Genomic DNA, 24,852 nt, shown 5'->3' with positions numbered 1-24,852 from the left:
AAAAGTCAACAAAGCCGTCAAGAACAAATGATGATTAAATCCGCTAAAGTCTCGGAGAAGGCACTGGAAGCTAGCTACCTTGTAGCTGAAATAGTAGCTAAAACAAAGACGCCTCACACTATTGCAGAAACTGTAATTATGCCAGCATGTACAGCAATAGTGAACAAAATGCTAGGGCCTCAAGCTGCAAAAGAAATTTCAAAGGTCCCGCTGTCGAATTGTACAATAGGGAGGCGAATCAATGACATGTCTGTGGACATTGAAGATGTCGTTTTGGGGAAAATCAAGACAAGTGGACATTTTTCTTTACAACTTGATGAGTCAACGGACGTGAGTGGGCACGCTCAGCTCTTGGCAAATGTTCGGTTTGTGGATGGGGACCGTATTAGAGAGAATTTTTTATTTTGCAAACCGCTGCCAAACAAAACAACAGGAGAAGAAATTTACCGTGTGACAACTGAGTATATTGAAAAGGGAGGATTGAGTTGGAAGAACTGTATTAGTATCTGTACTGATGGTGCAGCTGCAATGACGGGCTGTGCCAAAGGTTTCATTAGCAGGGCCAAACAGCAAAACCCTGACATCCGAACAACCCACTGCTTCCTTCACAGAGAGGCACTTGCTGCAAAGACGCTCCCAAAAGAACTTTCGGACGTGCTTGACAGAGCAGTGGACATTGTTAATTTCATAAAGGCGCGCCCGTTAAAGAGCCGTCTGTTTTCGATTCTGTGCGAGGAAATGGGGGCAGAGCATCAGAGCTTGTTGCTACACACGGCAGTCCGCTGGCTGTCACGGGGGAAGGTTTTGGGCCTATTGTGCGAGTTAAGAGAAGAACTCAGAGTGTTCTTGACAGAAGAAAAATCTGCATATGCAGAGCTGCTCGCAGATGAGCAATGGTGCCTAAAACTCACGTATTTGGCTGACATCTTTAAGCACCTCAATGAGCTGAACATTAAAATGCAAGGCAAAGAAGAAAACCTCCTCTCCTCGTCTGACAAACTGCGTGGCTTCAGATCTAAGCTCACACTCTGGCGTTCCTTTGTGGGACAGGGCAGGCTGGATATGTTTCCCCTGTGCAATGTGCATGTAAACAGCAGTACACTTTCTGATCTCATAACCCAGCATCTGAAATCTCTCGATGAGCGATTTAATCATTATTTTCCATCGGAGTCTTATGCACAGTTTGACTGGGTCCTTGATCCTTGGAGTTCAAGCGCGCTGGAGAGCGCAAAGGACTGGCCACTGCCAACACAGGAGCAACTGATGGAGATCAGGGAAGACCGCACATTGAAAATGAGATTTGGTGACATGGAATTGGACAGGTTTTGGATTTCAGTGAAAAAAGAGTATCCAGTGGCTTCAAGTAGCGCTGTTGCTATTTTGCTACCCTTCTCCACAACTTATCTGTGCGAACTGAGCTTTTCAAGCCTGATGTACATCAAGAACAAGTAAAGGGAGCGACTGAGGACTGTGGACCAGGAGCTCCGTGTCTGCCTCTCATCCATCCCTGCCAGGATAGGGCGGCTGTGTGCGTCGCACCAGGCTCACGTCTCTCATTGATTGTGGTCACCCCCACCCCCAGCTTGTGTGAGCGCGTATGCGCGCTGCATGCGCGCATCTTTCTCCCTTTCTCGTTGCGGATTATTGTTTGTGTGTGTGGGTGTGTGGGTGTGTGTGCATGCACATATGGCACGGATGAAAACAAGCACTATATGGAAAAACATTCCTGCTTATCTCTTGTGCATTTTTTAACATGCATCTTTTTCTTATCGTATTGTATCTGATTTTATTTATTTTTGTCATGTCTGCCCCTTTTTATTTTATTTTAACTGCATCCAGCACTTAATTTTAGTTCTCCTGGTCTGGATTTGTTGTTGAGTTCTTGTATTGGGCGGTCTACCTCTTACGGTTTTATGGCATTTGTGTCTCTGATTAATTATTTTGTGAATTACTTTGCAAACCTGTGTTTTTAAAGGTGCTATAAAGTTGTTATTATTATTGTTATTTACAGTTCGTATTATGCTCTGTTCATCACTGTCCTGTCTAAATAAACAGGATATTTGCATTTACATTTGGGTTATGCAGTGTTTTTAAATGATATTTTACACTGGGGTCGGGGTGCCTTGAGATTTTATGCACTTTTGAAAGGTGCCCTGACTGAAAAAAAGTTTGAGAAAGGCTGGTATAGCTGATGGTAAAATGCTAGCCCTAACAGCCATAACCTTACCCACAAAATGAGACAAAAAATTATTACAATCATCATTTGAAAAAACAGGTACCAGGAGACACAAGACAGTTAATAGTGTCAAACAAAGTCTTAGGATTCCTTTTACAAGATAAAATCAGATTTTTAAAATACAGCGCTCTGGCCACCTTGATCATCTCATTTAAATCGGACAGTAACTCTTTAAAATACAGACGATGAACATGGAGCCGCGTAGATTTCCACAAGAGCTCAGTCTTCCGACACACACGTCTGAGACTGCGAATGGCATCATTTATCCATGGAGAAGTATTAACCACGGGAATATGCCGAATCCTAAATGGAGCCAATTTATCCAGTAACAAAGTGCAGTGATCATTAAATGACTGTACAGAACTGTCAATGTCATTTAAGATAATAACCGAATTGGAATCAAAAGAGGTCGAGAAATTGTTAACAGCAACTTGGGTAATCATGCGAGAATAAGACACCCGCTTGACCGGCAGTGGTTTTTCATTACACGCAAGATTAAATAAAACACATTTATGATCACTAACATGAACATCCTCTGTACACACATCGTCAATATTTAAACCATGAGAAAACACTAAATCAAGCAAGTGACCTTTATCATGTGTAGAACCAGAGACATGTTGAACAAAATTAAAAGTATCCATTAAAGTTAAAAAATTTAAAACAGTATTACATGCAGCATTATCCACATGAATATTAAAATCACCGACAATAATAACTCTATTCAACTTAATGATAGAGGATAAAAAGTCAGTAAAATCACTTATAAAATGACCCAAAATCCCAGGAGGCCGATAAACAAGAATACAATAAAAAGAATTTGATCGACCAACCTTAGACATCTGTAATTCAAAGGACGGGTACGTGTTGGAGTTCATCAACTGACAAATAAAATGATTTTTATAAACAACAGCAAGTCCACCTCCGCGGCCCACGAACCTTGGTGTGCTGATAAATGAACATTCCGCAGGACAGAGTTCAATCAAGTGGGAAAACTCCATACTCCGTTGCCATGTCTCCGTCAACAACATAAAGTCCAAATTTTTATAAGTAAATAGTTCATTGAGCAGGAATGACTTGTTTCTGATTGATCGAGCATTCAACAAAGCCATCTTAAGCGGAGCAGATCTACCACCAGGAGCAGAGACTGAGGTACGCAGCAGCGGCCTCAAGTGCGCGTCACATACACCGTGACCGGCCGAAAAAAGCCTAAAATTCAAGGACCTAACCCTCTGGTCATCTTCATTTAGGGGTCACACTTGGCTCTGTCGCGGTCAAAAGTGACCGAAGCCTTGACATGCAACTTCTTTTTTCCCCCCAGGAAAACCAATGTAATATATTTTTGTTAAATAATATTTTTTGATTATTTAGAATTTTGAAGGGATTTTATGATACTACGCAATATTTATAAAAATTTTATGAGCTATTTTTTTTCCATTTGAACTATATATATAACAAATATAGGCCTATTTTTTATTTTCACATTTCACACTAAAAGTGGAAGCCTTTAAAAAAAAGTTTGAAGTGAGAAAAGTGCCATTTGGAGGCGTTAAAAAAAATAAAAACTTGTTATGTCCTGTAACCAACTGTATAGCTCCCTATATAACGGCTAGGATGGCTTGAGGAGAAGTAAATCATGGGCTAACTTTCATTTTCAAGTGAACTTCTCTTTTAACAAAAGTAGTAGAAAGTAGGTATACGCATAGACGTGTACCATACGCTGTACCCTGACGCGCACCTCCTCAAAAATGTAACTACACGTCGCGACGACGCAGACCGAAAGATCTGTGATTGGTCGGCTTGGTAGCTTTGCGTTTCCTCCTACACGTTTCCGGCGTGTTCTTCTGCACCGCCTGCCATTTTTAAATTCAGAAGTTCCGTAAATTCAGAAATTTCACTAAAATTGATTGTTTTTCCAACTCGATAAGCTCCAGCTCCAACATGATCCGCTCTCTTTCAGTCGCCATTGCTTGTAGTAGCCAAATCAAAACAGCCACGAGGAATCTATACACAGTGGAACATTAAAACCCGCCCCCGCCAACTAGCGTTTCGGCGGTGTAACTGCAGAGCAACGCAGACATAAACGCAGAAGTATAAATGCTCACGACGGCGTCGCCTACGTGCGTAGCCTACGATGTACACCCGACGCAGAAGTATAAATCAGCCTTAACTAACGTAAATCAAGCAAGCTAGTACGTATAGGCCACAAAGTGTTGCCGAAGTAACACATTAGCGGACCGGAGGAAATAATATGGATTTTTTTCCAGAAAACTTCTTGCACAAAATAAATTCAAGCACTTTCAAGGACTTGTATCTATTATGATCGTTTTCAAAAACTTTCCAGGGCCTTGAAATCTTTTTTTCCGATTCACAAACTTTCAAGGATTTCAAGGACCCGTGGGAACCCTGTTTTCAAATATTTTACATTTTAAAAACATGATTTGTTGATTCTACAAGAGCCAGTGTTCTTGATTTGTGCTGTTCAGATGTAGGCTACTGTTTTATTGATAGTGTGTGTGTTAGATGCTTACACTTGCACTTTTCTTATATTTTCAAGACTTATGAAGTTATGAAATGTAGTTATGAAATGTAATAAATATTGAAATGACAATCAATTTGAAATCCTTAGTTGCATATTTGTTTTCAGAATGGGATGTTTCCTGTTAACAGGATTTCCTGTTTTTCTGACCTTATACATACTTCAAGTTGCCTTTTGGAGTTTATTTCAGCATCATATAAAATCAACAAGAATGATAATAATAAAATTAAAGCAAACACAGCTCTGGTATCGGAATAGTATCGGTATTTGGCCGATATCCAAATTCAGGTATCGGGATCGGATCGGAAGTGAAAAAAATGTGGATCGGTGCATCCCTACCTAGAATATCAAAATCGACTGCTGAAACTTTGGAACAGTCTTCCTACCATTGTCCGGGAAGCAGACACACTAGATCAAAGCTAGTCAGTTCAAAGCTAGATTAAAGACAGATCTCTTTGACCTAGCATTCACATAATGCATTATAGACTTCTATAACTCAATGTTAGGCTGCATAGATTAGGTCAGCCGGAACTGGGAACACTTCCCTTAAATCCTGATGTACTCGTTACATCATAAGAAGAGAGGCATCTACGCTAATTTTAGTGTCTTTGTTTATTGCCGGATCCAGGCCGTATCCAGATCTGATAAAGGACCTTCGCCTGAACCTGATGTCAACGCAGTGCTGAAGTGCCAACTAGCCTCTGCTATGGAGGATCCCTTTATCACTCTACAGATAAAACATTGTGGAAAATTTGCGTATCTACCCCGTAGTGATAAAAAAAAATTCTGTATCAAATTTATAGGCAGGACAAGTAGTTTGTTTAGGCTTGGTTTAAAGACAATTACAAACATGCGCACATATATTCAAACGCACATAACTATACAATTAATTCTTGATGCGAACGTGAGCGCCATCAGTGTTTATCACAGGTTCGCGTTTAAAGTCTGTGTAGAGAGAACGGTGTCGTCTTAGCGACCTAATTTAATAACAAATTATCCTTCAAATCAATCAAAATTTAATCAATCAAAACTAACTTTAGCTGGAAAATAACATTATTCAAGAACCGCTATAAAGCCAAAACAATCTGTTACCTTAAATTATACGTTTATCTCTGTAAAGCAGCTTTGAAACAATGATTCTATTACACGGAACGTGAAAATAGAGACACCAGCCACCATAGACACATGTTTGCCGAGAGCCAGAGCGCCTGACATCAAAACAAATTTAAAAGTGCTGGCTAATGCTAAACGTAAATTCTCTAAGATTATTATTCATCTCGGCACTAATGATGTTCGACTCAGCCAGTCGGAGATCACTAAAATTAACGTTAAAGAGGTGTGTGAACTCGCAAGTACGATGTCAAGCACTGTAATCTGCTCTTGCCCCCTTCCTGTTCGCAGGAGTGATGAGATAGTTAGCAGATTGTCATCACTCAATGGCTGGCTGTCTAATTGGTGTCCGCAAAATAATATAGAATTCATAGACAATTGGAAAAGTTTTTGGGGCAGACCTGACCTGTTGAAAAGTGACGGTATTCATCCCTCCTGGGATGGTGCTGCTCTTCTCTCTAGTAATATGGCATAGTCTAAGAGCTCAACCATGACAATCTGGGGCTCAGGTCAGGAAGCAGACAGACTGGCTAAACCGACCGTCTGCTAGCTGTCTAACGTCACCCAGGTCAGATAAATCTCATCACATACTCTTTCACCTAGATATCATCATATAAAGACTGTACCTGTTCCTCGAATTAGGAAATACAAACAATTTCCAAACCCATCTAAGGGTAAAAATGTAATTGATGTTCAACAAATAAAAAACAGATATAATACAAATTAACAAATGATAAAGCTCGGGCTGCTGAATATTCAATCTCTCACTTCAAAAGCACTTATTGTTAATGATATGATTACAGACCATAACCTAGATGTGCTGTGTTTGACAGAACAAGTACATTACTTTAAATGAGTCCACCCCACAAGATTACGGTTATAAACATGAACCTCATATGAAAGGCAAAGGGGGAGGTGTTGCTGTAATTAATAAACTTGCCTTGCCTTAATGATGTTTACTTGAGGGATTACCACGACAGAGTGAAAAAAGATAAATGCTGGCGAACGATAGAATAGGTGCTTCAGCAACCCGGTGAGTACATTTATTTTTAACTACTGGCTAAAAATGTAAAATATTTTACCTCAAGTTCTCTTTGGAGGATTCCATACTGTTCTTTTCGTGGAACATGTTAACTCTCAGGTTCTCTTTCTTTCTGGGGCTTGTCTGATGACAAGACATCCAGCGCAAAATACAATTGCCATTGTTTGTTTACACTCAATCACAACACCCGTCAGTTGATTGTCCTACCTTCTCGATGACATCACACACGTTGTTAAAGACAGCAAGTGATAATTGGTCGGGAAGGAACTTGGTCTGACATATTTTTTGTCCAAGACATGACGAAAATTTAGGAGTCAAAATCGCATAATATGACACTGTCAAAATGAGGTGGACTGTGCCGAAATTGTAGGGTATAATCATGTTGTATGGTTCATAGAACCCAGCGAGATGCGTTTGGCAGAAGTTGCCATGCTGCCAAAATCTGACTTGGAAGAAAGCCATTGGCCTCTGCACTCATATGAAATATGAGGAGAATAAAACTGTTTAGTGGGTTCGTCGAAGGCAGACTGTCCTAATCGGTTCCCTGAAACGAGTGGCAGGTTAAAGACGATTTAAGACAGAACGGCGAAAAGCCTGATCTGGCATAGGGAGCCACATTTTGTGAAATGACTCCCTTGCTGGACCCCCTGCAGTTTGCTGATTGGGTAAATAGGTCTGTGGATGATGCAGTCAACATGACTACACTACATCCTGCAACATCTTGACAGACCTGGGTTTTATGTGAGGAATCTATTTGTGGACTTCAGCTCGGCTACCAAATCACACCTCATAAGACTACAGCGGATAGTCTCGTACTGCTGGGAGACTCGTCGGTACACCCCTTCCCACTCCCACAACTGTACTCATTACAGGGCTCGACAATAAGGACTGTCCGATGACCCAGGGCCAGTGTGAACGATGCTCGGGAAAGTTGACGGAACTGTTACTTGCCTGATCGGCCAGTACTGTAGGGGTGTGCGCTATAGATCATCTATGATATCATAATTGTTGATTTAACAATCTTACATTATCGAGTCCCTCACTTTACAAAAACCAAACAAAAACACACCCATTGAGTGCACGCATATACTACGCGATGTAGATTAGACTAACGCTCTTGCACATTTAGAGAGAATGCTTTTACTGCGTGATTTAGTCTATTAAAATCCATTTAGAATGGCCCCAGATTCAAGATAAGGGGCAACAATGCCCCCGTATGTCTTTTATATTTATATAATTGAATATGGTAAACCAATATTAAACAAAGAGCACCGTTTGTCTCCAAATATCAGCATGATTACAAAAGTGACATTGATTTTATACAACGTACAGTTTAATAAACAAGTTAATGTTAAGTGACTTACATTTTAGACATCAAATCGCCTGTTTCACACTATTGCGCCAACGAAAATAGTTCCAAACAAAAAAAAAGTCCACAGCACTGTTTTGCGTCTCTGAGCAACACATGATGGTGTATCTTTACTGAATTCAGCTTTTTGAACAAATCAGCTGAATCAATGACTCACTCATTAAGACAGTAAAAATGCTTCCTTCCTGGATGAATCAGCCGTTTGAATGAATCGATTGAATCTCAATGACTCACTGATTAACAGTGACTTGCTGCCAACTTCTGGCAGGTTTAATTTCACATTTAAAGTATCTTAAAAATTTTCAAATAACAGTATTTAACATTTTATATATTTTATTTACCAGTATATATATATATTTCAAAACATTATTTATGCATCTTTAACTGCCCTTCACTGATTAACTTTAATAAAGGTTGATCTATAGTGATACATTACATTACAATTTCTGTACCTGAAAATCTCCCATTTAAACCTACATGAAAACCTGAAAAGCACCGTTTATTTCATTTACGTTTGTTCTGTTGCATTTATTTGTGCTATTGCTCGTAATTTGATTATTTGTTCCTATTTTATTACTTACTGTTAATCTAGTAGCTTTAGGTGTCATAACCTTATTTATTATGGTTACATGTATAAAAAAATTACGAAAGCAATACTAGGCTTATTTTATAGGCCCATTTTCTTTTCTTTTACTTTATTATTTTTTTGTTGTGGGGCCAGATAAATTTTGGCAGGTTAAGTAAAAAATGTTACCTCTGGCCCAACCAGGAAAGTAGAAAAAATACTTAGCGTTGAGGCCAGTATCAAGAGTGAGTAAAAGGGCTGACAAATGGCATGCAATGTGATGAACCATGCTAAACGGCTAAATTGGCTAGTGAGTTAATAGTGTTACCCGCAATGGTTGATTTTCACTCACATTTGGCAGATCGGCGGATTTTAATTTCTAACCCTGGTTGCAAAGAAACACTTATTGATACTTTATTAATATTGGTTTCAGTTGATGTGTGTGATGTTTTTGCACATATTGGGTCTAATTCATGAAACATTCGTAAATATACGAGTAAATATGCGAGTGATCTGCGCGTAAAGAGACCTTCCCGAAAACTCTTCTCCTGATTCACAAATATTTCGTAAACGTCAGATGTGATAGTGAAATGTGTGTGTGTGTGTGTGTTAATGAATTCCAATCAGTCGTAAATGGGACGCGTGTGCACGCTCATTCTCAATTACCATAAATCCCGCCCATTAAATCCGACTGACAACTATATATGGGCATCATATTATGACACCAAACGAAGGATTTCAACATGTCTTCTTAAAAGCGAATGAAAAAGAACAATTTCTCATTATCAGATAATATTTTATTATCAGAAGTTCATTCAAAACGCCACATTTTATTTTCAAGCGTACATAGTGGAGTATCAGGTCCTAAAAAAAAAGGAAGCTTGGCAGATATTACAGACGCAGTTACTGGAGTTTCATCTGTTAATCGAACAGTCCCAGAAGTGAAAAGAAAATGGTTCGACATGAAGCTCGACTGCAAAAAAACAAATTAGTTCACTTCGAAAAAATATAGCCCAGCCCTATTGAAAGCAATTAATTATTTGATTAAAGTGTTCCGTTTGCAGATACAATTACTGGCTCTCATAATAAAAGTAAAAAGAAAAACCGAATGCAATTACTATATCATATTTTTTCAAAATGCTGTGTAAATATGTCCCCGATTAAGGTGAATTAAAATGCAGCCTTATTAATGAGCAAAACGTTCGGATGTTAAACGCATATTTACGCGTGGCTGGGAGCAGGTGGAGATTTCTTTCGTACCAACTAACATTTGGAAAATACGAACATTTTAATGAATCCGAACATTTACGCCAGAACCACTTTACACACGATTTACACAAACATTCGTTCTGCTCGTGTTTCATGAATGAGACCCATTGACTTTTATATATGGGGTTATAAACTATAGTGATTTTTATTTATATAATGTGTGTGTACACCCATAGTTCTAAATTAAAGCAGGGCTATGCAGTTTCGGGAATTTCTTCGCTGTTTTCTCAGTTTTTGCTCACAGGTTTCTCTATAGAGCTCCCCCTACAGCTTCGGAATAGATATTTGACAACACTGTCGAAAAACTTGTTGGCGACTCTCAGATACCAGAGGCTAGTAGATCAACGACATCAAAGCAGATGGGACATTCTTTAAAACGTCTTCATTCGGGTTCGAACAGCGTGAGGCAGCGCAATAATGACGCAATAATGACAGAATTTTAGCAGATTTTTTTTGCCGTAAAGCAATTAATTACATCGCGAGACCTGATATTACGCGATAGTTCCTGACGCTGCAGCCGGGCGTTGGAAGGGCGATAGTGGGGTACGAGACGACCACCATTCTACTCGGAAAAAAGTAATACAACCATTGCAATGACTCTGAAGCGGTTCAGTTAAGGTAAAAAAGCTGCATAGTTCACCTTTAAAAGAAAGTTGAGTTCAAAGTACATTTCAATTGCGAAGCATTTAACTCATTAATACTCCAAAATAAAAGTTATTGTGATCTTGAGCAAACTGATTGCTTCTGAAAAGCAAACATTATACTGTCCATTATCAAATAGTGACCTTGTCCAATTTTTCAATTATCAAATAGTGACCGTGTCCAATTTTAAAGTCGACATAAAACAGAAGTTGCATGAGTAGTTTCTTCTCTTTTGAAAAATATAAGACATGAATTGATTTAGCAAATCTGAAATTAATTGGATAATTGTGGTCTGCTACTGATTTCATGGTGCCATTAAAGACAAGCTGAACGCTACACACACACGCACGCACGCACACAATGGGTTACATGGAAGGAGCCCCACATACTGTTTTTACCTGGTCTCTGTAGTAGTTATCCATGGCCTCAATCTCATCTTGGTATTTGCGGTGGTTCTCCTGAAGCAGTTCTTTACTGTATGCACGCTGCTCTCTCAGATGAGCCTTCTGCCATTCCAATCCTTCTTCAAAGATCTGCTTGAGCTTCTGAATAAACACATTTTTTTTCTGTTCATTAAATGATTTGCAGGACAAGTTTTTATAAAATCAAAAACATTTGCATATATTGTGCATTTGTGCGTGTATTTCACTCAATCCAAGATGGCCAGTGTGTGGCAGGCCGCCGCGTCTAAGTGTGTTTGTGTTTTCTTTGCTTTTAATCATTGTTTAATTTCAAACATCTCAACTAGGCTGACCTTCAAAGAGCTGTCTAGCTTTGACTAGAGATATTTATGCATCAGAGGGGATTTCTTTAAGACTGATTTTTTGCTGATGAGAGTGAGACTGCTGCGGCACTTTCTCATTCTTTATTTGAATGGTTCTAAGCCCGCGATGCGGCTTCTTCTGCCCGTGACAAGCACCCGATGTTTAAAGTAAAAAATAAAGCTGCAACATCAAGGCTTAATAGCGTGATGTGATCCGTGCTGTGGCCAGATGAAAAATCAACAGGCCACATGTTAGACAGGAAGCGCTTAATAAATAACTAAGAAAGGATATGAGAACTTCCTGCAGCAACAATCACAACATCAGTGCCAGAGCTTACCATTTTTATTTATTTATTTTTCCTGACTTGCATAATGAGTTATCTAAGTCATGGGATAAACCCCACTCCTTCCTCTAGAGCCCCTCCCTCGGGAGTTTGGCAACAGAGAAATCTATCTCGCTCTTTTGATCAGAAGGATGACCTGAGGGCTGCCACGCCCCTTAACGCCTGGGAGCGGGTTGCTTCATCGTGAGGCTAATGTGTGTGTGCGCCGGCAACACTTTTATGCATCCGGTTATGCCGTCACATGTTACGTCACGACGCAACACCAATCAGGATTGGATTAGTTTAATTCATACTTCAGAGGCGTACGCTTAGGGAGCGTCCCCAAAGAGTCGTTTTCAACGACGTAGTGTCTCGTTCCCTCCTCAGGGAACAAGGGTTACGACTGTAAGACCGAGACGTTTTCAATTGTGACAAGTGTCTTTAACTATGCCAGGAAACAACACCCTGATTGAGTTTATAGATAAAGAGCTAATGGGAAGGTGCTTTCAAGAGCCAGATGAGACCATGATGTGAATGCAATTATCTGTTGTGGAGACACTAACAAAACATTTTATGATGTTAGTTGCCTCAAGTGCAAGGAATTTACACTCATGCAGGTCCTTGGGCATGACAAAGGACCATTATAAGACATGGTGGTGGTTAAGAGTCTGAAGAACAATGGTCAAAGGTTAGTGTAAGGAATTTACATTCATTCTAAATTACAGTCTTAGGAAGCTGTTGAAAATATTATTTGTTTATAGTGAGAGAGAGAGAGAGTGGAGGAAGGAATGATCCTATGTCTGTCTTTCTGTTATTGGTCAGCCAAAGAAAGCTGAAGCAAAGTAATGATAATGAACCAAAACAACACAGCTGACTTTTCCAAAATCAAATGAATAATGAACAGACATGCTTTGAAACTGGTTAAGAGGCCATAAAGAAATTTGATAAAAGCTACAGGAAAATGTAAGGTTAAAAAACTCATTTAAAATTTTAATCTTTTTAGAGAAAAGATACAAATAAGAAATATAAGCAGTTCATAGTCAGATGTGTGTGTGTTTGATGGTGACTGCACTTTATGTCTTGTATGTGTTAGTTTGGGGTACTAATTCCGCCTGAATAGTGTGTATAAATGTGTCATTAATGTTTTATCATTACAGATGGGTGAAGGCGAATGACAAATTTGAGAGAAGTTGCTAATTCTGAATCAATTTCGTCATCAAGCTCTGTCTGGTAGTAATTAATTTTGTAATTTATGATGTGGATTTGAATTACTTTCACATCGGAAAGTATTTGTGTAAATTGGAATTGTGGAGTTGTAGATCGCCGTCCATCGTGGGTTGAAATAAAATAGGTTATAGATTTGACGCCAACAATATTATAAAACTACATTATAAAACTACCAGCCAAACACCTCTCTGCGTCTCACTCCACCTGCAGCTGGACTGTGGCTGGACAACTATTCTTGCAAGAATAAATATATTTTAAGGACAATTTGAATCTTGCTGTCTCTTTCGCTGTGATGCATGTTTGTTTAATTATTGTTTTTGCCACAACAAGAAGATTAAAGACCAATAGTCCAACACCGTGGTACAACGAGCACACTCGGGCCCTTAAGAGAGCAGCCAAAAAAATGGAGCGCAACTGGAAGAAAACAAAACTAGAGGTATTTTGCATTTCATGGAAAGAGAGCTCAATTGCATATAGAGAGGCTGTAAAAGATGCTAGATCTGCTTATTTTTCAACTCTATTAGAAGAAAATAAACAAAACCATAGGTATTTATTTGAAACTGGCTAAACTAACGAAAAATAAAGCTTCAAGCCCAGAAGTTTTCAAGCAGCACACCAGTAATGACCTCTTCACTTATAAGATTGATAATATCAGGAAGAACATTTTAACTATGCAACCGTCTACTACAGTATCGCATCAGGGAGTGCATTGTAGTCTCCCTAAAGAAAATTTTGATTCATTCATTACTATAGGAGAGAAAGAATTTTCTAAATTCGTTAAATCATCAACATGTATGTTAGACCCTATACAGACTAAGCTACTGAAAGAGATGCTTCCAGAGGTCATAGATCCACTTCTTAATATCATTAAATCATCTTTGTCATTAGGATACGTACCAAAAAGTTTTAAGCTGGCTATGATTAAACCGCTTTTAAAAAAAACACAACTTGATCCTATAGAATTAGTCAATTACAGGCTGATCTCGAATCTACCTTTTCTGTCGAAGATACTAGAAAAGGCAGTATCTTCACAACTATGTTCCTTTATAGAAAGAAATTATATCTGCGAGGATTTTCAATCAGGATTTAGACCGTACCATAGTACTGAGACAGCTCTCATTAGACTGAGTGGTTTTCCTGTTGAGTGGAGAGGACGCTGGCGCACTGTTGGCTGCCGCTACTCCATCAGCGTGTTAAATTGTTTATTCTAAGGCGCTGTTGACTGGTTTTATATCGGCTGATATCTGCCATTATGTGGCTTACCTGGATTTTATCTACGGCAAGATTCACTTCTACCTCCTGGACTGCACTATGATAAAATACTCTGCTACGGAACTTTTACAGCTTTGTCATTTTCTGCTCCCTGCCACTGCTGTTTTGGAGAAACAACTGCGATCGCTACAACTTTTCCGACGGCCAAAGTACATTCATCGTGGCTCCCGCCGTAATCTGCATTCAAGCGGAACAGATATAAACACAGTTTGGTCTCAGAGGCGTTTGGATCGTCGCCATTTATCTTCGCCTCATGTAGGCTCTGCTAATCTTTCCTACCTCCAGAAGTCTACTTCATCCAGCTGTGGTGTTAACCTTGACACAATCAGGTTTGCACATCGGAACACTCGCTCTGTTACCAACAAAGCGGCTTCACTTTGCGACATTGTTTTGGACAAAAAAACTGTATTTCTTCTGCCTTTGTGAAACATGGCATCAGCCTAATGACTATCTTAATTTAAATATGTGCTCTGCCTGGCTACACTTTTCTTGACCGGCCGCGCTCCACCGGCCGCGGTGGCGGTCTTGCTGTCATTTATAGATCTGATGTTGCAGTAACTGATGTTTCATTGCCTTGCTTTTCATCATTTGAATGCTTGGCTTTCAAGCTGACTGGTCTCTCATCAGTTCTTGTGTTGAATATCTATCGTCCTCCCAAACTTAACTCTGCATTTTTCAAGTGTTTGACACTTGCCAGCGCACACTGTCCAGTTACTCTTTTAACGGGTGATCTAAATATTCACGTTGACAACTTGGCTTGCAATAATGCTGTGTGCCTCATGGATGCACTAGAATGTTTTAACTTCACTCAGCATGTTGACTTTCCGACACACAAACACGGACATATATTGGATCTGGTCTGCACTTCAGGAATATTTATTGAACAACTTGAGTGTACTGATGTATGTATAAGTGATCACAAGCTCCTCACGTTCAATCTGACTCCTCCTTCTTTGCAGTCTGTGAAAGAACGTGTTATCTGTTTCAGGAAAATCAGTGATATTGATCTTGATCTTCTAAGCCATACTATGGGTGACCTGCCAGTTGCGGCCTCTATTGACCAGTATAATGCTGCTCTTACATCTATTCTGGATGAGTTTGCTCCTCTGAAAAAAACGTGTTGTGTCTTTTAAGAGATCATCTCCTTGGTACACATCTGAGTTGCGCAAATTGAAGGCGTTAGGCAGGCAGTGGGAGCGGAAATATAAAAAATCTGGTCTAACAGTTCATAGATTAATGTTTAATCAGCATCAGATTGAGTATCAAAATGCTCTCAAAGCTGCAAAAGGGGCTTATTACTCTACTATTATTAGTAGCGACATCTCTAATCCTTGTGTTCTGTTTAGAACAGTCAATAACCTACTTAAACCTCCTAGTGACTTTGACGGTTCCACCATTGAGCAGTGTAATGCATTTCTCAATTATTTTTCAACTAAAATTGAGAATATCTATAATGCTATTGCCTGTGAGGATGCTCCTGAGCTTGTTGAGGTGCATCCTCCTAATCTAACTGGTCTCGCCTTTTCAAGCTTCAGTACTGTTGACTTTGATTTTATTTCTAAACTTGTCTTGTCAATGAACTCTACTACTTGCATACTTGATCCACTCCCTACGACTGTTTTAAAAAATTGTCTGTCTGCCATTTTACCTCACATCACTACTATTGTAAATGCCTCACTCATTACAGGGAAAGTCTCTTCTGCTTTAAAAATGGCTGCAGTTACGCCAGTTCCTAAAAAAGCTGGTATCGATATCACTGACGTCAAATTATCGACCCATTTCAAATTTACCTTTCCTGGCTAAAGTGCTTGAGCACTTTAGTATGGTTGTTGGGCAACTCCATACTCATCTCTGTACGAATAGCCTGTTAGAAAGATTTCAATCTGGGTTTAGATCTGGACACAGTACAGAGACTGCTCTGGTCAGGGTTCTGAATGACCTCATTATAGCTGACTCTGGGGCTTGTGGCATTCTGGTCATGCTAGACCTTACTGCTGCATTTGATACCATATGTCACAGTATATTATTGGACAGATTGCACAAGTGGGCCGGTCTGTCTGGAACGGTGTTAAACTGGTTTGAATCTTACATCTCAGGTCGCTCACAATTTGTCTATCTGGGTTCAAACAGATCTCAGACCGCTTCTCTGTGTCAGGGTGTCCCTCAGGGGTCAGTCTTGGGTCCTATTTTATTTAGTGTTTATATGTTGCCTCTTGGGCAGATCATTCAGAAATTTGGCCTGAGCTATCACTGCTATGCAGACGACACCCAGATTTTTATCAGCTCTCAGCCTGATCTTAATTCTTCCTCTTTAAAACTGTCTGACTGTTTGCTGGAAATTAAATTAAAAAAAATTAAAATTTTCTAAAACTAAACTGTTCGAAAACTGAAGTCTTATTAATTGGCACTCCTTTGAATGTCAGTAAATGTAAGGATTTTAGAATCTCAGTAGACAACACCCAATTGTCCCCTTCTAACCAGGTCCGTAACTTGGGTGTGATTTTTGATGCCCAGCTAACTTTTAATTCTCATTTTAAAAACATAACGAAGGTTGCTTTTTTCCATCTGAGGAACATTGCACGTATTAGACCGTTTCTCTCTAGGCCTGATGCAGAGAGGCTTATCCATGCCTTCATCACGTCAAGGCTTGATTATTGTAACTCTCTCTTTGCGGGTTTACCAGCAAACTCTATTAAGAGGTTGCAATATATACAGAACTCTGCCGCACGTGTTTTGACTCACACATCATCACGCCATCACATTACCCCTGTTCTCCAGCAACTGCATTGGCTTCCAGTTCAGTCACGTATTGATTTTAAAGTTCTGATTTTAACTTATAAAGCAGTGCATGGGTTGGCTCCAGATTACATCTGTGATTTGGTTACTCCATCCATTCCTGCTCGCTCTCTCCGCTCTGCTGGCTCTCTCTCTCTGTTTCAGCCTCGTTGTAAATGAAAAACTATGGGGGGAAGGGCCTTTTCCTGTAATGCGCCAAAGTTATGGAATATATTACCTGCGTCTATCAGGGATGCTGCTTCTGTGGATTGTTTTAAGAAACTTCTTAAGACACATCTTTTCAGTCAAGCTTTTAATTTATAAATTGTGTATTTTTTGATACCTATTTTTACGTCAATGTTTGATTGTTTGACTATTTTGTTCTGTATGTTGTAGCGCTTTGAGTATGAGAAAGGCGCATTATAAATAAAATTATTATTATTATTATTATTAGAGTCGCAAATGATTTGCTCTTATCATCCGATCATGGTTGTATCTCTCTATTAGTTTTACTCGATCTTAGTGCTGCATTTGACACTATCGACCACAACATTCATATCTATTCATATTCATTTCATTCAACAATCATCACATATTTATCTGACCGTTATCAGTTTGTAGCAGTAAATGAAGAGATGTCTTATCGATCACAAGTTCAGTATGGCATACCACAAGGCTCAGTACTAGGACCATTGCTGTTCACTCTGTACATGCTACCCTTACCCCTCATTTACACTGCACACGTGTGCGGCGCATCACGGCTCCGATATGGTTTTATTCCGTCCTCCATGCGGTGACAACTCACACCAAGAGCATTTCAGAAGCGAAGCGACTGGATGCGCGAGACCACGTGATTTGCCTGTCCGACGTGTTTTTTCTTGATTTTGGATTTCTACCTTAAAGTCAATGGTTTCTACCAAGGATATATTGGTGTGCAATACAATTGGAAGTCTGTAAAGGGTGTTTATTTTGAAATGGACAGAGTTTTTAACTTTTATTTTGTATTTCCGTTGCGACTTGGACGCACGTCCGTCAAAAATAGACTAGGCGCCTATATTTAGCGAAGCGGCGCGGAGAAATTAACGGAATGCATAGCTGATATAAAAAACTGGATGACTAGCAACTTCCTACTACTTAATTCTGAAAAAAAAAACTGAGATTATAATTATTGGACAAAAAACTTCCTCACGTAATAATCTAGAATACTGTCTAACACTTGATGGCTGCTCTGTCAAGTCTTCTTCGTCGGTTAGGAACCTGGGTGTGCTCTTTGATACCAACCTTTCATTTGTTGATCACGTGTCTAGCATCTGTAAAACCGCATTTTTTCATCTTAAAAATACACCTAAATTGCGTCATATGCTCTCAATGAAAAATGCAGAACAATAAGTTCATGCCATCAAGGCTAGATTATTGTAATGCTATTATGGGTGGTTGCCCTGCATGCATAATAAGCAAATTACAGCTGGTCCAAAATGCAGCAGCTAGAGCCAGGAAGTATGACCATATTAGCCCGGTTCGGTCAACACTGCATTGGCTCCCTATTAAACATTGTATAAATTTTAAAATATGGCTGAGCACTTATAAAGCACAAAATGGTTTAGCTCCCCAGTACTCGGAGCGAGCTCTTAACGCATTATAGTCCTTCACGTCTATTGCGATCTCAAAATTCCGGCCGGTTGGTAATACCTAGAATATCAAAATTGACTGTTGGCGGTAGATCCTTTTCCTATTTAGCACCAAAACTTTGGAACAATCTTCCTAACATTGTCCAGGAAGCAGACACACTCTGTCAGTTCAAAGCTAGACTAAAAACACATCTCTTTGGCCTAGCATACACATAACACATTATAGACTTCTATAATTCAATTTAGGCTGCATAGTTTAAGTCAGCCGGAACCGGGAACACTCACTGATGTACTTGTTACATCATAAGAAAGATGGCGTCTGCAACGCTAATATTAGTCTCTCTGTTTATCCAAGGTTTACCACAGTCCGCCGGACAAACTAAATAAATTTGTTACTGAATTTTATTTATTTATTAATCATACATAATATAAATAATATTAACATTAGCAGCACGGCACGATTCTGAGCAGCCTCCTGAGTCGTCGCTGGGTGCACAGGTGTGTTTTAGCTAGCATCAGTAATAGTAGGTGTGGATTTGGGACTTACTTGCTCTTCTTGTGTCTTTGCTTGCATCAGTTTGGCACGTAGCTGAACGTGATAGATGCTGTAGTATTTTTTAGCACGAGCAAACTGTTGTCGCTGTTCTCTCAGCTTATTCTGAGCAAACTTCTGCTGTTGGATCCTCTCTCTAAACACTCTCTGAAACATAAGATTCAGATTCATTGAGATCTTTTAATTTTGTGTGATTATGTCTTTATGTGTCTTTGTCTGAGTTTGCTCTAACCAGACGACTGTTGTGTTCCTGTTCTTTGCGGATGATCTGCACCAGCATGTCATGTCTTTTCTGAGCTTCTTCCAGCTAAAAAAAAAAAAAAAGTAAACCCATTGGATTCAGTACTGAAATCTGTGGACCTGGGCACACTGATCAGAAGTGGTTAGCCAAGAGTTTAAAATTGCCATTTTATTGTTTCAGAAGGCCTGAAATATAGTGCACAAGTCTATCCATCTATCTATAATATCTATATTACTTTTAGCCAGTTTTATTTTTGATATTATATAGACAGTGCTTTAATTGGCATGCTGCCCGTATTCTGATCATTCTAAATGTAAATGTGCCAATAAAACTACTGAATTTAAATTTAGCAGCCTAATGGGCAATAAAAACTGTGTTTCTGTGTTAGATCTCTCACTTGGTTTAAACGTTTGGGTAGTGTGTGTCTGCTCTGGTTTTTGGAGGAGTTGAGCTGGTCAATCTGTCTGAGCTGTTGTTTCCACATGCGGGACAGTGTGTGAGGAGAGAGCTGCACCTGCGGAAACTCATCCAGCAGAATGGGAAGAAGATTGTTCTCCTTCACTCTCACTAGGTAAAATGTAAAAAACATGTGAAGCAAATTGTTAAAATGTATTCATATAATAAATCAAATCTGATAAGCACAAGGAAGAATAAGTTGATGCTGTTCTGCAGTGCTGTTTATGTTTGTGTGTGATTTGGCATACATGTTTACAAGGATTACTATTTTTTGACCTTGTAATGGTTAATCAAAATGACATAACTCAATCTTATAGTGAAAACTCCATTCTCAAAACTGGTTATGTATGCTGGACTTCTCCAAACATTTAGTCCGCTTAAACTCTTCCCCTCCACAGTCGACTGCAAGCATGCATTCACTTTGTGCGGGAATGAGAAGGGTTAAATGAAAGAGGTTAATTTTCTCCCTGAAATTGTTCCGCCTAAAAGCTTTCAGCTCTGTGATCGTGGTCCAGCTATAAAATTATAAATTCATAAGTTATTGTAAAAAATTTTTTTTTCATTCTAGCTGCATCCAAAATTGCATACTGTATAGTAAGTTCCACATTTGGATTGAAATGCACTTAATTCATGCCATGACGTAAATACTATAATTAAGAGATGACAACCCTGACATTCAACTCAGAGATGTTTCGCATCCTCAGACTACAAATTATGCATTTCTATGCCATAGTGAATCTGCAAAGGTCATGTGGTACAAATGAAGAAAAAAAAAGAAGAAGTGAAAAACCCAAAAGCAGGCCAATATTGCAATGATTATTTTTAATTAATTGAGAGAATCAGAGATCATTATCACAATTAAAATATGATTAATCATGCAGCCCTAGTGTTCACTATACAGGTCTGGTATAAAACATTTTTTTGCAGTGGCCGGGAGCAGGATTACACCACTAAAGCAAGCTATTTTGACTTAATCATTCACAGGATATGAATTGCATATCAAGAATAACATTTCCAGTTGTAAAAATGTGAATTCTTGATATCAACAATGACGTCGCAGAAATATCAATATTTTCTTATTAGTTTAAATTCCTATTTCACATATCATAAATAAAATGTTTACTACTAAGACAGTATTATTTTTAACAATCTGTAATTACCTTATCATAGGTTCGATGCCCTTTTAGGACCGTGTACTTTTTCCTTTTTTAAGCCAAAAATGTGATATGGAAGATGTGGTTTCTTCTTTTTAACAGTGCTTAATAGAATTAGCAGATGCAAGCAAATTTTCCTTATACAAGATGATTATTTTATTAAAAATAATATAAATAATATACAACTTGTTTTTTAATATGTATATATGCTCAATTTAATTTCTAGAGTTTTTGCATCAATATTCATCAATTCCTCTGCCGTCAATAGAATGACTCACATCAAAATGTCTAAAAAGATGACATTCATTAATTTACATTCCAATTCATTAAATATTTATTTTTTTAAATTTATATTTCAACCTAAACAATACCATTTCTAATTGAACTTGCACCCTGCGCTTTAGATCGTTAAAATAGGGCCCCTTGAATAATTACTATAAAGATAACAATATTAGCATCCACACCAGCGGATTATATCGTTCTGTTCATTCTAAGCAGGTGCTTGTCTGCCGCTTTAAAGGGGAACTGAAACAAACTAAATATAATTTGATAACATTTTGGTTATTAAAATTGTAAACAAATTAATTCAAAAATAATATTAAAAACAAACCATATATTAATTTTTCCCCAATACTGAAATTTACATTTGTTGTTATCAGAGCGCAGCCGTATTCGATGACTTCACTGGCATGGTACCACTGTGGGCTACTAGCGTTATGTCAGGCTACTCTACTGCTACTCAGACTGAACTGACTCATTTTAACAGTATGGACAGGGAACTGTACAAGTTAACACTAAAAACAGCATTTAAGTAAGAAATTTAATCATCAAATGAAATAATAAATGTAATTTAGACGAGCATTATGAGGGGGAAATCTGCGTGCATATGGTGACGCAAAATTGTGTGAAATTCGATGTAGTATGCAGTCCAGGTGGCTAGGTGGCAATGTGAAGCACTGAAAGTGAAAGAGCCGCTGACACAGTTTTTCATGTTTAATGCAGTAAAGCTGCTGATTTAACCCTCGGTGCTCTTTGCGTATCGCTCAGACTTATACAAATTTTTGTCAATGAAATTAATGCTATATTTTAGTTTGATAATGTTTTGTTATTTTCCTGTACTGGTGCATACCTGTGACGTAAACGCGTACGCGACGCCTTCACTGTCTAGCAGACTTTTGCGTTTTTACCCTTTAGAAGGGAACGCGATGGTGGAGCGTTTATAAGATTTCCACTCTGGAGGGTGGTTTCACTTTTTTGCGTTTTTAAGCCCCAAAAACGCCGTCGCTGTGTAAACGATCGGCACATCCGATAAAATATTTTTACGTTTTCACCCGCGAGCGTTCTTGTGTAAACAGGGCCTTAGGCTCTCTATAGAGAGCCTAAGTCCCTCCCCTTCCGGTCGACCACCATGGGACCTTATTTCGGAAAAATATTGTATGGTAGTCAATGGCGAGAGACAACAAATATTTTGATCTCGTTTGAATTGTGCCCTGAATTTACACATATGATGTTTGTCAATTTAAAAGATACATTTTAAAGTCAAGAAAGTCGCAGTTTGATGTAAAACTGTTGAGGTATAAGACTGTGAAAATACGTAATTACAAAGACTACAAACCCAGAAGGCGCACATGCGACGTCATACCTTTTCTCTCAATGAATGAAGCTAACTTTACTGAAGCTAACGTCTGTCATTTTTTCTATAGTCTTACATTATAATCCTAACGTTACGCCGTCATGCCTGACTCGTGTTTTGAGCCAGAATACACACATACGAGCAACGGATCTTGTGACGTAGGCTACATAGTGCGAGACGAGAGATGTAGTTCATCGAGCGATTTTCACATACAACTAAACGTTACTCTTCTGTTTTATGACAAACTGCGACTTTCTTGACTTTCATATTTACCTTTTAAATTGACAAACATCATATGTGTAGTTCAGGGGACAGTTCAGACGGAATAAAAAGATAAGTTATCTCCATAGACAGTATATAAACGGTTATCTCTCGCCATTGACTTCCATACATATTTTTTCCGAAATAAGGTCCCATGAGCCGGAAGCGGAGGGGCGGGACTTAGGCTCTCTATAGCGGTGGGAAATATCGGGCTCGGGCAGAGAATCTAAGCTCTAAACAAGACAGAGTGACACGGCGGATAACGCTCATATAATTTTTTTTGACGATGTAGTTAAAGCGGCAGGCGTGTGTTGCTTAAGCCTTGTTTATACTCGACGCGTCCGCACGAGCGCGAAGGTCTAAATATTTTATTTTGTGTACCATTCATAAGTGTCTTCACAAATAAACAGACTCGCTACAGTACACTGATGGTGACAGACAGTGATTAACCTCATTCTTTTGTCTCTATACACAGAGACATTTGCATTGATGGGCGACCATAAAAGCCTCTCATTTTGTGAATAGGAATACATTTGCATTAAGCACCCAGTTTGCACTTGTCTAAAGTAACTACATTTACAAAACATTTAAAGTAACTACATTTTCCTGTTCGCTCTTTCAGAGGAGATTGCTTGGAGATTGCTCGGAGATCGATTGCTCCTGTCTGCCTCGCTGTGACTGCTGCTGCTGTGAGTTTGTTTGCTGCGTCTAAGCCTCGTATTAGCTTCGTATTTCTTTCTGTTTTGAACCATCATTTATTATAAATTCTAGTTGTTTATACTACTAAATACAGCTTACTCAACATCTCAGATTAACCTGACATTGCTAGCTTCCGTTATTGTCAGCACAACACGCTAACTCGCTAGCCTCGCTAACCACCCGTGCGCTCAGTTATTTATTTTTCTCTCGCGCGCCCGCGCCTTTGAGTTCATAAAAGCCCAGGTGAGTAAGAATCAGTCAACAAACACGGTAAGTAATGTCTTCTCCTGTTATTGTCACCAGCACTTCATGTCACATGTTTACCATAGCCTTCTCTGTCGGCAATATAGGATTTATATGTGATAAATGCAAGGAGACAGTCAGGCTGACAGAGAAGATTTCAGAACTAGAGACACGCATCCAAACTTTAATCGAGAATAGTAAGAAGAGTGCTAGAGCTTTAGATACTATTTTGGATGTGCCTAGCCTAGTGAACTCTTTACATGAGTCGGTTCCGGCTGAAGTAGAGCCCGTGCAGCAGGGCAGATGGGTGACAGTGAGGGATCGCTCTAGTCGCGGATCAAAAAAACACTTTTCCGTTCCGATAACAAATCGATTTGCCCCGCTCAGTGAAACACCCACTGAGAATTATTCTGATTGTGCCCTAGTTATTGGCGATTCTATTACACGGAACGTGAAAATAGAGACACCAGCCACCATAGTCACATGTTTGCCGGGAGCCAGAGCGCCTGACATCAAAGCAAATTTGAAAGTGCTGGCTAATGCTAAACGTAAATTCTCTAATGCCTGGTTCAGATTACACGATTTTAGCCCGATTTTGGCACGATTCGTTTGACGTAGGGTGTCGTGGGGATTCGTAAACGACAACGGGCGTCGGGACGCAAGATTTGATCGTTTCATCTCGTATAGTGTGTCATAGTGTGCGACAACCTACGTCGCGTCTGCGATGCCTCACGACATCACGACAAAAAGACTAGCATGTTTGATTTTTTTTCGGTCCTCCACGACGAGAGTGAGTGAGTGAGTGAGCGAGAGAGAGTGTGTGCTAGTGAGTGTGTGTGCTAGGGTGACCAC

At 39.2% G+C, this 24,852-nt stretch overlaps 1 protein-coding gene across 7 annotated transcripts in view; it reads right to left on the bottom strand.

Annotated features, from left to right (window-relative positions):
- Positions 1–24,852, bottom strand: part of LOC307007292 (centrosomal protein of 95 kDa-like) — a 276,695-nt gene that overhangs the window by 11,295 nt on the left and 240,548 nt on the right. For all 7 annotated transcript variants that reach the window (XM_079629107.1, XM_079629108.1, XM_079629109.1 and 4 more), the window contains 4 exons: positions 19,952–20,121; positions 19,546–19,620; positions 19,308–19,460; positions 11,171–11,317 (listed from right to left, as the gene is read on the bottom strand). In XM_079629107.1, coding sequence (XP_079485233.1) covers positions 11,171–11,317; positions 19,308–19,460; positions 19,546–19,620; positions 19,952–20,121 — 545 coding nt within the window. The remainder of the gene's footprint in view (positions 1–11,170; positions 11,318–19,307; positions 19,461–19,545; positions 19,621–19,951; positions 20,122–24,852) is intronic.

This window comes from Phoxinus phoxinus, assembly GCF_949152265.1.
Source record: "Phoxinus phoxinus genome assembly, chromosome: 11".
In the NCBI taxonomy this organism is placed as follows: domain Eukaryota; kingdom Metazoa; phylum Chordata; class Actinopteri; order Cypriniformes; family Leuciscidae; genus Phoxinus; species Phoxinus phoxinus.
This window is presented reverse-complemented; position numbering and strand designations above follow the sequence as displayed.